Genomic DNA, 15,716 nt, shown 5'->3' with positions numbered 1-15,716 from the left:
CTTCTTCCCATCGTCCGATCGACGCGGCGCGGGCCAACCTTTAAAATTCACTCCACGTGGGACAGCGCGCGAGTACACGCGGGGATCCGATGGTTTCGTTCTCCACCACTGCTGCACTCCAGATCTCCGCTGCGCCGCCGCTGCCGCTGCCGCCGAGACGATGGCGAGCAGCGACGGAAACGCGGTCGTATTTTTCCCTCCCTCCGTGAATTCCCCCCTGCGTGGCACGCACAACTATAACGTCCTCTCCTCGCCTCCTCCTCTAGAGAGCTAGAACCATCGTCGTCTATTTCCGATCGGTCTCCCCCTTCCCCTCTCTCGCTCGGGACCCGCGTCTCAATCTCGATAACATCATTATCTCGAAAACAGGAATATGGCCTATTCGCGCGCCTATACGTCTACGTTTCGCCTCCTCGACGTCGCGCTGGTCGCGCGAGCGAGTCCGCGATACCGTCTCTCCGCTCCTCCTCTTGTAATTTTTCTAATTTTTCACGATTCTCTCTCTCTCTCTCTCTCTCCCTCTCTGTCTATCTCTCAATCCTCGACGACGGGCACCCGTCGCAACGACGCAACGGCGGCGCGAGCCACGACGACGACGGTGTCTCGTCCGCTCTCCTCCTCGTCGCGCCGATTCGCAAAAGGCGCGCGCGCGCACGCGCCGCGGACGCTCGCACCCGCCGGTGCGCGACGATCGGCGACGATGATCGGAGTATGATGATCGCGCGGAGCGTCCCGACGTCGACGAGAGCACGACGGCGACGGCGATGGCGTCGACGTCAGTGACGGCGCGCGACGTCAACGTCGTATTCCGCGGCGGCGCGCCGACGCGAGACTCCCGCCGCCTCTCGAATTCCCTCTATACCGCGACGCGCCTCGTGTCACGCATCCGCCGCGCGCCCGTGCGCGTCCCATTGTTGGCACGCTCCATCTCGCTCCTCCCTCGCTCGCTCACCCTCTCAGAATCCCTCTCGCGCGAGATCCTCACCTGTCCTCCACTTATAGTTGCCGATTTGCTCGCGGCCGCGTCCAAACCGCGCGACCCCGTATCGGATGCCCTCCCCCCCCTTTTCCCCCCCTTTCGATTCTTCGCCGAGCCGTGTGAATAAGGACGAGGCAGAAGGCGGGCAAAACAGAAAGCGCGGCAGCGCGTTCCATTTAATCGTCGCCTCTCGATAATGAATACCGCCTATTATCGTCGCGACGCCCGTCGTCGCATTGTATGGCCCGCGCGCGCTTGTGCTCGCTCGCGATACACGCATCCGGGATATATGCGATTGCACACGTACAAACGTACACGGCCATGCGCGTACACACGGGCACAATGAGCCGCGTGAATCGAGAGGAGGTTGCGGACGCGCTTCGCGCTGGATTTTTCAATAACGGAAGCACGAGGGGGTGGCACGCATTTTCACATCCCTGTCACGTCCCTTGTATTCATTAAACCGTCTGCTGCACATGCCTACATTGACGGACATTATAAAGTTATATCTCTCGCCGCGCTTTCTCCCTCTCTTTCTCTTTCTCTCCTACCCCCCCCCCCCCACCTCTCTCTCTCTTTCTCTCTCTCTCTGCTTTTCTCTATTGTGCTCGAATGTGAATGAAATGGGTTTAAATTTCAATATGATAGAAAGAGAGAGAGAGAGAGAGAGAGAGAGAGAGAGAGAGAGAGAGAGAGAGAGAGAAACGTGCTAAATGCATCAACTGTCGTTATTACAAACTAGTGTTATAATCATACGCTTCTAAATGCGTTAGAAATCGAATTACATTCGATGACAGAGAAAGAGAGAGAGAGAATCGTTAGAATCGTTATTTATTAAAGAGCCTGGGACAGCATCTCTTGAAGCGTACTGACATAAAATGATAGAAAAAGCATGACAGTTTTGGACGGAGTACAACATAAGAGTACAACGTGAAACAGTATGTAAAGTATTTTAGAAGTAAAAGTTTAAAGGAAAAAAAGAGAATTAAAATAATAATATGAATATAATTTAAAATAAATTACATTAAAAAAACATAACAAAAAAAAAATAGAGAGCATAATTTTAAAGCGTAAATTTAAGTATAAGGTAATCTTGATAACAGCTTCTCCGTTTTTCGTCGTTTAACTTTGCCGTCGTTTAACTTACGAAAAATTCGCGAAGAAGTAATGCCTTTTTTATTCGGCATAAAACTACGGAGGCACACGATATAATTGCTTTAGCCTTTAGCAAATGTTTGACATAAAATTACGACCCCTCCAACTCATCTAATTAACTCGCTAATCGTCTAATATTCAAGAATATACACGAGACAATTACTGGATCGATCGTCTTTTAAAAATACACGCAGATATTAATACTCCAGGCTAATAATATTGTTTAAATGCGTAAATCACTCCACATGTTCAAAAATGTGGAGTGTTCATAAATCCTAATCACTATCTTTTTGCTGTGAGAAATAATCGTTTTCATAGATATTCTTATTTTTTAATCCTTAAGATTTCAATGTCAAACGAATTCAACACAAGGAGTTCTTTCTTCTATACTTTAATTAAAATTATTTTTTATACTTATTACATGATTCATTATTATATTATATCAATATTTTGTGTCTCATTATTGTTAAATATTTAATTTTCAATTTTTTCACCCTAATCTTATTATGAAAAAAAATCATTCTTTCTTTCCTATTCCATTTCTTTCCCTGTAAACGAAAATCTGAGCTTCAGGTAATTGCTTTTTTTCAAGCGATGATACACGTTATTAAAATTTAAAATAAAAAATATATATAGCAAATTATTTTTTTGAAATACATATTAATAATTGTAAAATATTTAAAATATATTCTTTACTTTCTATTAAGAAAAATATCTAAAATTTTTATTTCTTTATTTCAAAATCCTTTCACCTTCATTTAGAGCTGGTGGAGCAAAATGTTAAATTTGTTACGGGACGCAAAAAGTTAAGATAGCTCTGAAATTATTCGGTGAAACAATAACTTAAATAAATCGTCTGTTTTTATATGCTTTATTTTTTGGACGGAGCACAAAGCATCGTCTTTTGTCAATGCAACATTTGTTCTTAACGTAATACATATTTCATTCTTAACATCGATAAAGTCTTATCCTACAGTCGTTTTCATCAAACATCAGTACCAGCGGTAGCAACAAAAAAAGTAACTTATAAACTATTTTGATTCGTTTGTGACAAAGTATGTACACTATGCCATGCTGCCTTGTATAGTATAACGTAATATAAAACGCGACGTTTACTATCGTATCTGCGTGTCACAGACCAATCGTGTCGTTGGATAAAGTGCAAGAATAAGAATGTTACGTGCCTTGTTAGTTAATTCTGATAAACGAATGTTAAGATTCTTCGCTTAAGATATGTGTAAGTATATTTGGGCGACCAAAATAAAATAAACTTTAAAAAACATGAAAGTCAAATGAAATAACATTACGCAGGTACACGAAATAGGTTTGATTTAATTGTCATAGGCGGAGATATATAAACTTTGTCGCGTTCCCTCTTTTATAATATGTCATGTAACAATATCATATGTCTCCTACTTTTAAAGCCTTATCAATTTTCAAGCGATATTTGTAACAAAAAGGCTGTTTAAACATAGAAAATCGAATGAAAAGGCTATATTATATATATATATATATATATATATATATATATATATATATAACTATATAAATATTGTTTTTTCTTCTAAAATCTTTAAAGAAATGTAACTGCGTATTGAACATTTAAAACGAGCACGCCGTTTATTAGACATGAAACCTCTCGGTAGATTCAATTACATCCATTATAATTAGATATGTGTGTACATAACGCGTGTGTATATATCGTAATGTCGTAACATATAAATGTTACAAGCGAATTATTTAAGAATATATTTAACTTATTGTCTGATCTTTAACATGGATAGTACAAATCGAGATTTTAAATATATGTCGGTATATTTCGATTGCACGTCTCAACGGTGTACATTTATGTAACAAAATATCTCGATTTATTTCAACAACTGCATTAAACACGAAAATCGATAACTTTTACATTTCGCTACACTAATACGTCGTATGCACGCTTTAAGCTTCATAAAAATACACGATACGATGTAACTCTTCAATAAGGATGCATAGGCAAATATATATATATCATATTAAGCGTTTTTAATAAATCTACTGCCAAAAAATTGAATTTAAATTCAATTTGTGTCACTTAAATGCGATCGTCATAATAAAATACTAGTAAAAATAATTAAAATATTCTTTAACCCTTAACTGTATTTATGAGGTGTAAAAATATTTATTATTACTATTATATACTACGGAACCAAAAAAGTAATATAAAAAAAAACTAAGAGAAAGAAAGAATACATTTCAATCATTGACAAGAACATTGATTTAATATTGATAAAAATTTTTGAGATAACACTGTTTAACAAAATTTTATCGTTTTCAGCTTGTTTTACAACAAAAATTGTTTACTAATTTGGATGCACTGAATCTGGTCTTAAAAATAAATTGGCTCCAGTTTTTTAAATAAGTGATCAAAAGTGCAAAAAATGTGTTTTTGGTTATTTTTGATAGGTTATTTTTAGTTCTGTAGAAATACGGGAGATCCTAGAACTTCCTAATTGGGATAAAAAGAAAGTTTTAACCTTGCCATTTTAAGCTATAGATCGAAATATTAGGTGTCATTAACTTCGAATACATAGTAATAATTCTTTACATGAACGTGAGCCGATTTCCATATCTTTTCCTAGCCGCGCGTACTGTTCTCTTCGCTTTCGAGCTTTTTATATTATTTATGAATCTGGATACTAATGAACAATGTTTTTTTTGTTTTTTTTTTTTTTAACGAATAAAAGCTTTCTCATATGAGTGCTTTTGCCTCTTATAAACACATTTTTGTACTCTTTTTAACAAATAGAGCAAATATAATATTTTTATTTTTACAAAAAAAAAACTTTTTTAAATAGTTGTAATTAATTTAATTTATTTTTTTTTTTAATAAAGAAAGGAAAAAAAGAATAATTTGCACAAAACAGCCTCTTAAAATACAAACTTATATCAGTTAAGAGTTAAAGAAAAATATTATTATTCTTAAAAAATATTAATACTTCTAATTATTCTCTTGATTTATGTGAAGGATAAACGGTAGTAAAGATGTAAACTTTGATATGTTCAACTTTTTAAAATAAAAACCGCAAGTAGCAACCCAATTACTGATTCTTCGAATTTAATGACTTGTATGATTGCCATATATAATCGGCAATCATACAAGTCATTAATAAATTCCTATTCGTAAACATATATAGCTTGACAAAACACATATTTGATAAACGTATATCAAAATGAAACCTTATTATCTTTTTAATTATTATAATTATAAATTAAACTTGATCAATTTTAACCTATTAAAAAGTCTATCAATTTTTGCGGCAGAGTACATATTTATTACCGATTCAGTCTGTGTACTTCTTTCAACCAGAGAATATTTTTATTATTATAGATTATGTTTTTGTTAACAATGTTTAAAAATGTGCAGACAGTTATTATTGTATATTTATATCCAGGATCAAAAAAAGATCTGGAACTTTATCGATAGCTTGTGACAGTATGTTTTCCCATCGTGGCATTTCGGCGCAAGCCCAGTAAGCAAGAAACATTATATAAATCAATCTTTTATAACACTGATGTTATGTGAATTTTATAAACACTGACATAATATTTTATCAATGTTTTTGAATTGTTACTCCATAATGTAATATTTATTTTAATATTCTGATATTTTTCATAATAACATTGTATACAGCATCAAGAACTATGTATTTGAAAATGTTATATATTATAAAATATCATTGTTATGATGTATTAATGATATTTTGCTTACGGGGAAGCGTTAAAACAGATGTTTGGTAACGAGGCGAGGGCGCATCGTAACATATGCTATATTATGTAATATATTACGAAATATAATATTTAATTAACAATACATCACATCTTATGAGTGATTGTGTATAAACTTATGTTTCAAACTTTTTGAATGCTATATGCATTCAGTTCATTAAACCGTATTTCGTATTAGTACGTAAATAGAATTTTTGTGAAAAAAGTTTTTAATTAATTTAAAAAATTATATTTTTCTCTCCATTTTCTGTGATACGTAAGAAACGTGGAGTTTTACTTTCTCATTAATAATTTTTAAATATTCTGTGTCATTTCTTTTTTCATTTAATAAATTACATAACTTATTTGCTTTAAACAAATAAAATGTGTGTCAAATAGATGACGTATTTATTTACGTATATATTAAAACACGCCTGATTGCCATTTTATCTTTTCTTAAATCGATAAACTTATGTAAATATGATTCATATAATACTTGAAAACATACGCAAATACATTTTATTTAAAGCTAAAATCCTATATCCTGAAAAGTTAAAATTTCTAATTCATATTTTTTAGCGATATCATTAAAATAATAAATTTGACAATTGAAAATATGTGTATAACGTCTGCACTCCAAAATGTATAAGTCCTTTTTGTTTTTTTCTTTTTAATTTTTTAAATTCAAGTAATGGAAATTGCATCGAACATTAATGGAACTGTGGAATGGTAAAACATAGTTGTGGGAATGTAGACTTACAAAAAAGCACGCGTATCGTTTTAAAGAATATTATCCCAATCCGTGATCTTCGAAGAATCCCTGAGGAGTCTCCTCCTGCAACACACAAAAGAACAAGTTCATCGATACCATTATTTGAAATGTCTTGTAATAATATGAACAGGGATCAATTACTTTGACGCTGCACTTTACACACTTTACAAAAAAGTAGAATGAAAAAAGAATATATATATAAACGTACACGTACCTACTTCATAATAAAATTCCCTTCTTGATGCAGCTTCAAATGGTGAACTGAACCCTTTTCATATAACCGAGTAACTTTTACTTGTTTGGATACACAAAGCGCATGTTCATGTTTTGCCTCGATTGAAATCTTAAGCGCCAATAAAAATTGCTTGTTTTACATGCAATGTGTCGAATTATGGAGATCCCATTCTCCAGATAGGATCAGAATAAAAACGATTCGGCTTGATATCCTCACACTGCGCGATAGTTTATAATAAGAGATATGCAGCTAACATATTATTTCATTATCTTTGCGAATCTCTTATATTATTTATTAATTTAAAAAATACCAGTAATTTACTAAATCCATTTTCAATAAAAATTTGAGATATATTACTTTTACATAAAATTAACATAAACGATTGATCTAATTAACAAGGCTAACAAGGTATTATATGTTAATTTTCAATTACAATATAAATATTTCGTATAATATATTTATTACTAATACACTTAATGTATAATGACATTAAAAATTGACAATGCTTATGTAATATATGCATATATACATATATAAAGAGTATAAAGAGATATATGTTTTCTATTTTTATATTCTATTTTCTATGTGATGAAGATAGATTCTTTCCTTTATCTTCTTTTAAGTAGATACATAGATGTGTACGAAGTATACGTTCTATGCAATAATCACATTAATACTGACGCTTTACAGTAATATATAATATACGTTTCATAAAAATAACTTACAAATACAGATAATTTTATTGCCATAGTTGAAGAGTAGAATACGTATAGAGGGTAACTATATATATCACTTATTCGTTAATACGTATGTTAAAAAGTTTCAATTAAGAACCATTGTTCAGCCTTTGGTTAGTAACTTAACAACTTGTTCTATGTGTAATTTTTCTCGATATAAAAATATATTTTTAATAACATACACGGAGTGCTCCAAGCATCGTGCACTTTCTGTCAACTGCGATTACTAAAAACCAATAATAAGAATTTACATTTATTCCATTTATTTTAATATCAGAGCAAATTTTAGAATTATAAGCAAATAATTTTCCCTAGTATTTTTCAAATTTTCAAATATACAAAAATTTTATATTTCTTTTAATAGACAAGAAATATTTTATAACAAAATTTTAGATTTAATTATAATCTATTGAAAATATTTAAAAAGAAAAAAATAATTAATGGATATTTTTATTACTTATTTTTCATCAAGTTTTTGTCACAAACGAAAGAAAATGCACGACGTTTCAAACGTTTCGTATATGACTAGTAAAGATGACTTGAAAATTTATGTATTTATATAGTAGAGTCGTAATGATATCATGCAGCGGTAAGCCTTTTCTTGTTTTTCGGTCGATCGTGTGGGTCGATACTTTGTCCATGAAGCTCATGCAAACAATAGGGTACCTATAAAAGCCCTATCTCCCGCAGAGCACCTTCCACAGCTTCGTCCTTCCACAACAAACAAAGAAAAACTAACTAGTCTTCACTAAACTTCTACTTTGTCCCTACCATCGGCTTTATGCACACGATATTACACTGTACAATATCAATACTTATAATATCAAACTTTTCTTTAGAAAAATTATAATATTCTTTCCAAATCACACGAATATTTTACAATATTATTTTACTTATTTCTTCAAAATTTGAGAAATATTATTATAAATATTATATAAAAATAATATTCCATTTTTTGTCTCGTTTTGTTTAGGGAGAATACATAAAAAAGTTTTATTGACAAATTGCTAATTATCATAACAATTAACTTTATCTAATTGTAACAACTTTAATTTATAACATTTCTCCCCAAAAATCAGTATTTTTAAAAAGTTGTAATTAATAAAAATGCCATACTTTAAATGCCTTATCCTGTAAGATAATTAATATTATTAATAAAATTATATAAAATTCTTTGGAATTCAATATTTTCGTGAAAAATAAGACTAAGTAATGTATTATTTAGAAAACAAAATATACGAGATAAATGTTACAAAATAAATATAATTGTTGAAAAATATTTATTAGATTTTGAAGACATACATGTACACATATCAACATTCTATTCATAAACGGCAACATATATGTAATACACTTCTCATTTATCCTAGTTCTAGTGCTCACTATCGTAATCTATGAAATAACTGATTAATCTAAATTTGAATACCAAATTTATAACATATTAATATGGCAATAACACATTAACGCGATTTTTTATCTTTACTGAAAACGATACAAGTGCATAAATCGTTGCAATAGTGCCATGCTTTCGTACGATAAACATATAGACATATGGCAGTTAATAGCAGTTTACGGATTAGCTCGCCTGATTGAGCTGCTCAGTTTCTGACGAGAGTCATTATATCCAGTAATATTTTTCTCTTTGCTGTATCCACATTTTTCATACTTTACACTTTTCTATCTTCGTCAGACACAATGACTATCGTCAATAACTGAGCAAATTGATTGAACAAATCCGCAATCTAATTATTAGTAATACTTCTTCATTCGGTTTAAAATATTTCATCATTCTGTCAACATTACATGCACATGGTTTATTTTAAACCCATACATATGTAGTTTAAACAACTCAAACGCAATTTTGATATTGAAAATAACTTATGTACCAATACGATGGATATTGTGCACTATTTTATAAGCTCTTACTACAGAAACTTATGCTGCCTACATAAGTATTTTATTTATGTTGTCTACATAAAATATGTTACAAAGAATTAATTATATGTTGTATTATACCTGATTTCTTTCATAAAATCTTGTATGTAATATTTTTTTATAAATATGTACATATTATTTATAAGTGTAAACATAGTACTTTTATTTATTATTTTCCATTTGTTTAAGATTTTAAAGTTTACATTTTAAAACAATGCATTTTGTTATAACTTACTAATAACAATGAAAGAACATATTAACTACCACATTTTTGAAATAATGTTTAAGCACGTAATATATATAGAACAATGTAGTTTATAAATAAGACAAAAAGTAATTTTCTGTTAAATTTATTTTGTAAACTTAATTATAAGTTATATTTTTTTTAATTAGAAAGTTTTGTGCATGTAAAATATGATATTTATCATGTTAACTTTATGTAATTTTTAATTTAAAAAAACTAATAATGGACTAGAATGAATAATGATATTTTTTATTATTCTAATCAAAATTTTAATGGCATATATACTGAAAACTATATATATATGGATATATAGATATAATTAATATACAAGTTAATTAATTGAACTATTCAAATGGCAAACTGAATAAAATAAGTAAAAAATATTTTTCATTCATTACTATAATCTAGAAATTTCGAATAATGAGCATATTTTAAGTAAAATTTAAGATATTTTTGCCTCAATTTTCATTTTATACATTTGCTTATATCACCAATTTAAAATATCTTTAATCTTTCAGTTTTCTTTTGCAGCAATATGTTTCATATAATCCCTGTACAATATTTTAAACGTATCAATACCCCAAGCACAAAAATATATACAGAATAATTTCATAGCACATAGGTTAAAAAATTTAGCATTATTTGTTTTTTAAATAAATAAATAAAATCGACTGCAAACTCTGCAGTGTACGTACGCGCGCGCGCGCGCGCGCGCGCGCGCGCGCGTGTGTGTGTGTGTGTGTGTGTGTGTGTGTGTGTGTGTGTGTGTGTGTGTGTGTGTGTGTGTGTGTGTTATTAAAATACTTTGAGCTTGATAAATATCATTTTTTATCTTTCAGCAAGTATTAAAAATATTTTCTTTTGTACTATGTTTCTTGATTTAAATTACATCTATCAAAATTACAATTATCAAAAATCTAAAAATGATCAACGTTTTTATAAGAAAAATACAAACTTCAAAAAATATCTTTGTCTCATGTCATATAAATTATACAACAATATTATCATAATATTTGTTACATAAATGCTGTTGCACAGATACATATTATTGGCAATAATTAAAATGTTAAAATAAAATACTATACAAATTCATTTATAAAGATCAAACGAGAAGCATATTCAAGCGTTTACGCACGCAGAATTGCCTATAACGACATTCAATATTTAACAATTAAACTTGTTATCTTACAATTTTCTATCATCAATATATAACATTACAATGCAGACGATATGTTGCTCATGCTTAAAAAAATAGGATAGTTGGAATAGAAAGTTGCTATATTTATAATAAAGACCCTTGGACAAAGAGAGAAAGAGACAGAAACCAAAGACTTGATAAGAGAGTTATTAATTTTGAAAGTCTCCCAGTCCATAGTAATATTTGTAATAAGTAATATATAAAAAAACAATATTACGGAATATTACAAGTTATTAGATTCCGTCACATTCTGTATGTTATATAAGACAGCACAGGTAAAATAATTTGTAAACGCATAGTGCTAAATTGTGAATATACATATTATATGAGCAATAATATTTTTTTATAATTACGGAAAAATATCAATATGAATGCAAAAGCTAGATATTGTTCGATCACATCGTGCAACATTAAATATTACAACAACACAAAATTGTCAACAAAAAAGAAAGCTCATTTGGCTATAAATAGATATAATATGTACATTATTGTGATTATGCAAGACAGGCAATACTAAGCTAAGAAATTCGAATTGCTTCGTATAAAGAAGCAATTATTAATATTTTTTAATGCCTTCATGCCTTCATCTGTAAGTATTCGTTCATGTACATAAATCTATTATTACTAGATGTTGAATACAAATGTTCAAAAAATAGATAATAGTCAACTAATTATATATAAAAATAAATTGCTTCAATATTGTATATTTCACATGTTGATTTATATAAAAAGGAAATATTAAACTCTGGCGTAAAAAATTAAATTAAGAAAATGAAAAGCAATTTTTGATTGTATGATTTCATTTAGTTTAAATAGATTTTATGCATATGAACTCCTGCAATATTATAATTATTTAATCAAAATAATACATGACTGGCAAGAAGGAGCAATAGATCGTTTTAACGTATTAATAAATATTAACTATTAACAAATGCAAGTATAACATTTTTGTTTGTACTTTCTATCTGTGGATTGTTTTGTTAGATAGTTGCTTAAATAAACATAGTATAAATAGTAGCAAGATAAAACGATCTAAAAACACTTCTTTTACAGCCAAAAAAACTGTAAAAGGAAACAACATGTATACAACCTGTGGGTGCTATTAATAAATTAAGACATGTTACAATTCAAGGGGTACATCCCCGTAACTAACCTCCTGTAACAGGTCCTGAGCAGCAATGGCTTTCAATACATTTTTCTTGCTAGTTTCTTGAATCTCTCCACCAACAAGTAACTCGTCTAAGATAAAGTATGCCTTTTCGAAATTGAAAATTATATCCAACTCGCATACCTACAGTAATATATCATCAATAATAAATTATAATATTATAATATATTACAATTATAATACATAATTTTAAACAACAAATTATACAAAATACACTTTAAATATATTAGTTCAATAATACTCACACTGCCAAAATATTTATCTAACAATTCAACATATCGATGTATAATCTCCAGTGTTAGCAATTCATTATCATTCTGCTCAATTGCACAGCAAAAGTATAAGCTTGCATATCTGTAAACATCAGAAGATATAAAAGGATTCTTATAAAAACATTTAAAAAATTTGCACAATTACATTACAAAATGTGATATGTCAGACAAGTATGATAAAACTGATTAATTGCTAATTAATTTAATAAAAACAATGTTTTACTGTTATACAATGTATAAATAAATATATATTGTACAATATATAAATCCTTGTTGCTTATCTAATCTTTATTTCATATATTAACAAATTAATAATTGTATTTATGTTAATTACTTAAATTTATATCAATCATTATCAATTATTAATTTTTTTCAAGATTTCACATTATATGCATATATATACAAAATTATCAAAAGCAAAGCATTTCTATATAATTTTTTGTCCCAAATGTAAGTATTTGTTCCATATATTAAAGATTTAATAATTTTATCAACAAAATGTAGATCATATTCAATAAGTTAATCTAATTAAATTAGTGGGAATTTGATCAAATTCCCTCTTATGGCCCAAAATCTAATCACCTCAATTAACTTAAAAATCAGCTGATTAAATCTATAAATTACCAACTACAAAACTCGAAACTAATCATTATTTTTATTTCTCTCATCTAGTTACTGTTTATTTATATAAAATATAATATTTTCGACTAACAATATTAAGTCATTTTTTAGCAAAAAAAAAAAAGATTAGAAGTGATCAATTTTGTTTCATAATTGACGATTCACAAAATTAGTCAGTCAATTTGTTAAGGAAATGAAAATTAATGAGATCCGCCCTTGACGAATCATTACATCATTGAGCTACATACCTTTTGTAAACAACCTTAACATCCTTCCATTCTAAGAAGCTCGACATTTTCGGTTTTCGTGCCAGTATCGTAGTAATCAATTCACGCGTGATTTTCTTTTTTAGCTTGTCTGGATGCGCGACGTACCATTTCTGTAAACGAAGCTTTCCTTGGCGACTGAACAGTAACATAAATTGCATCTGTAAAAAAAAAAAGAAAAGGGACGGTGATAATTAAGCCATTGCCGCATTGTCAAGTACCTCGTTAATTCGTAAGCACAGCATGAAGATTCACCATATTGTCGAGATCCTGCTGTCTCTTGCCTCGCACAGTATTTATCTCTCACAACTAGCACTACACGTAATTGGATAACGACCGACGACACCCGCACAAATTGTGCACGTATAAATCACCAAACCAGATCAAAAAGAGATCCCCGTAACCCCCATTTATAACCTTTCTCTTGGCTCCTCGCTGCTAAAAGTGGCGGCAGACACAGAATACACAGACGTGAGACCGGTGAGACAAACTTGGACAAACTATTCGGCCTGTTAAGACTTGTGGCGCCGCCTTGCGGATAATCGGCAGTATTATAATGAGTAAATTAAATCAAATAAAATTGTTTGAAAAGAACTTGAAAGAACTCGCCAATGGTGCCTTACAAGTGCAATGTATTTAATAAATTTATCCGATTTATTTAACTATGCTGATGATAGCTCGAGGAAATTTGTCGAGGGTGATGTGCAGTTTAAATTAGCACGCATTTTTTAAACCTGTCTAATGATATGTTTCACTGAACCACACTAAACCTGCACTATTATTACGCTAGTGGAGTTTTTATCGAAATCTACCGCAGCGTTGGTGCTGCACCAGTTTTCCCAGTAGAAAACGCTATTAGTTTGTATTCTCAGTACGTATCTCGATTGTTCCCAGTATCTACGCAATTTACTGTTCAGATATCCTGCGGAACGTTCTCAGAATCCACGTGTGCTGTGTGGGAATCTACATTTACAGTTACTTTTTTTATCATCCTGCAATTATCTTCAAAACAAAAAATAAGCACCAGCGATATGTGCTCAGCAAAGCGCGGTTGTGAGATTTTTTTTCCACGCAAAAAGATATAGGCCCTATTATAGGGCCTTAGCAGAATGGCTGACTTACAATCTTAAGACATGTTTTATGGTTTAAGCATTATTATGTCTTGAAGCAACATACAATAACTGTCTTGTGTCTTAATGACAATATTTTTTGCCTCTTGTCGTCTTCGATATTGCCATTAAGACACAAGAGTTATTGTGCGTGCTTCAAAACATAAGGCTTAAACCATAAAATATGTTTTAAGATTGTAAGGGTCTAAACACAATGCCAGGCAACAGGCAATAGGAACAGAAATAATGAAAGAGAGAAAGAGAGAAAGGATCTTCTCTCTTTCTCTCTTTCTTTATTTCCTGTTCCTATATTGAGGGGAGAGGGCAAAATTTATTTTCACAGAAAATTTATTGAAATATTTAAATTAAAAGTAATTTTTCGAACATTCTCAGCTAACTTTCTTCTTGTGCTTCTTTTTCAAGGTTGCTTTTATCGCAATTTTTCTCTGTACACTTTATAATTATCATACATTAATGACGATTTTAATATGTTGATTGCAACTAAGTTTTTATCATTTGCAATGACGTGTACTAAAACATCATTAATAATGCAATTGTTATGTATGATTGGATTAAGAAAATATACAAAGTATATTTCGTTGATAGCAAGAAAATTTTAGCTTAATTAATATAATTTTTTAGCACTGCTAGTTCGATCCAATTTTTAAATTTTTATAAATTTCTATTTGTCCCTTTCAGAAAGTAATATAAAAACCGTGCATTGGCTAATGATAAAATTATTTTCATAATTTAATTTGTTTATCTTAATTCTTTCCTTAATTGCTAAAAATTATGAAAAGTAAACGCCTTTTTTTACCTCCTTTGTTTTCACCTCTAGATGACTAGCGAATAAATTAGATTTCATTAGCTGAATGCATTAAATGCGTAAGTGCAATACCCGACGTCACACTCATAATTCTTTATCTAACTGTCGTATATCCAATAAATTAATCCTTTAGATGGTTAATTTTTAAAATTTTATTTTTTTACGTAAAAATGTAAATATATATTTATATACATATATATATATATTTTTTTTTATTTTTTTACGTAAAAATGTAAATATATATTTATATACATATATATACATATATATATATATATATATATATACACACATATATATGTATATAAATATATATTTACATTTTTACGTAAAAAAATAAAAAAAAAATATATATATATATGTATGTATATATATATTTACATTTTTACGTAATATATATATATATATATGTATATAAATATATATTTACATTTTTACGTAAAAAAAAT

At 30.4% G+C, this 15,716-nt stretch overlaps 1 protein-coding gene across 3 annotated transcripts; it reads right to left on the bottom strand.

The window, feature by feature from the left end:
- Positions 1-4,837: 4,837 nt before the first annotated feature.
- On the bottom strand, positions 4,838-13,820 carry LOC105840646 (AP-1 complex subunit sigma-2). Of its 3 annotated transcripts, none has more exons than XM_012687645.3 (5): positions 13,554-13,817; positions 13,315-13,493; positions 12,419-12,527; positions 12,159-12,296; positions 4,838-6,719 (listed from the first exon to the last, which is right to left on the bottom strand). In XM_012687645.3, the coding sequence occupies exons 1-5, from the start codon at positions 13,575-13,577 to the stop codon at positions 6,675-6,677; spliced, it is 495 nt and encodes a 164-aa protein (XP_012543099.1). In that variant the 5' UTR covers positions 13,578-13,817; the 3' UTR covers positions 4,838-6,674. The 3 variants fall into 3 exon arrangements, with proteins under 3 accessions (XP_012543099.1, XP_036139408.1, XP_036139407.1); XM_036283515.1 differs by having other exon boundaries at positions 13,588-13,812; XM_036283514.1 differs by lacking the exon at positions 4,838-6,719 and adding an exon at positions 8,100-8,339 and having other exon boundaries at positions 13,554-13,820.
- Positions 13,821-15,716: the final 1,896 nt, after the last annotated feature.

Source organism: Monomorium pharaonis, chromosome 2 (genome assembly GCF_013373865.1).
Source record: "Monomorium pharaonis isolate MP-MQ-018 chromosome 2, ASM1337386v2, whole genome shotgun sequence".
In the NCBI taxonomy this organism is placed as follows: Eukaryota; Metazoa; Arthropoda; class Insecta; order Hymenoptera; family Formicidae; genus Monomorium; species Monomorium pharaonis.
This window is presented reverse-complemented; position numbering and strand designations above follow the sequence as displayed.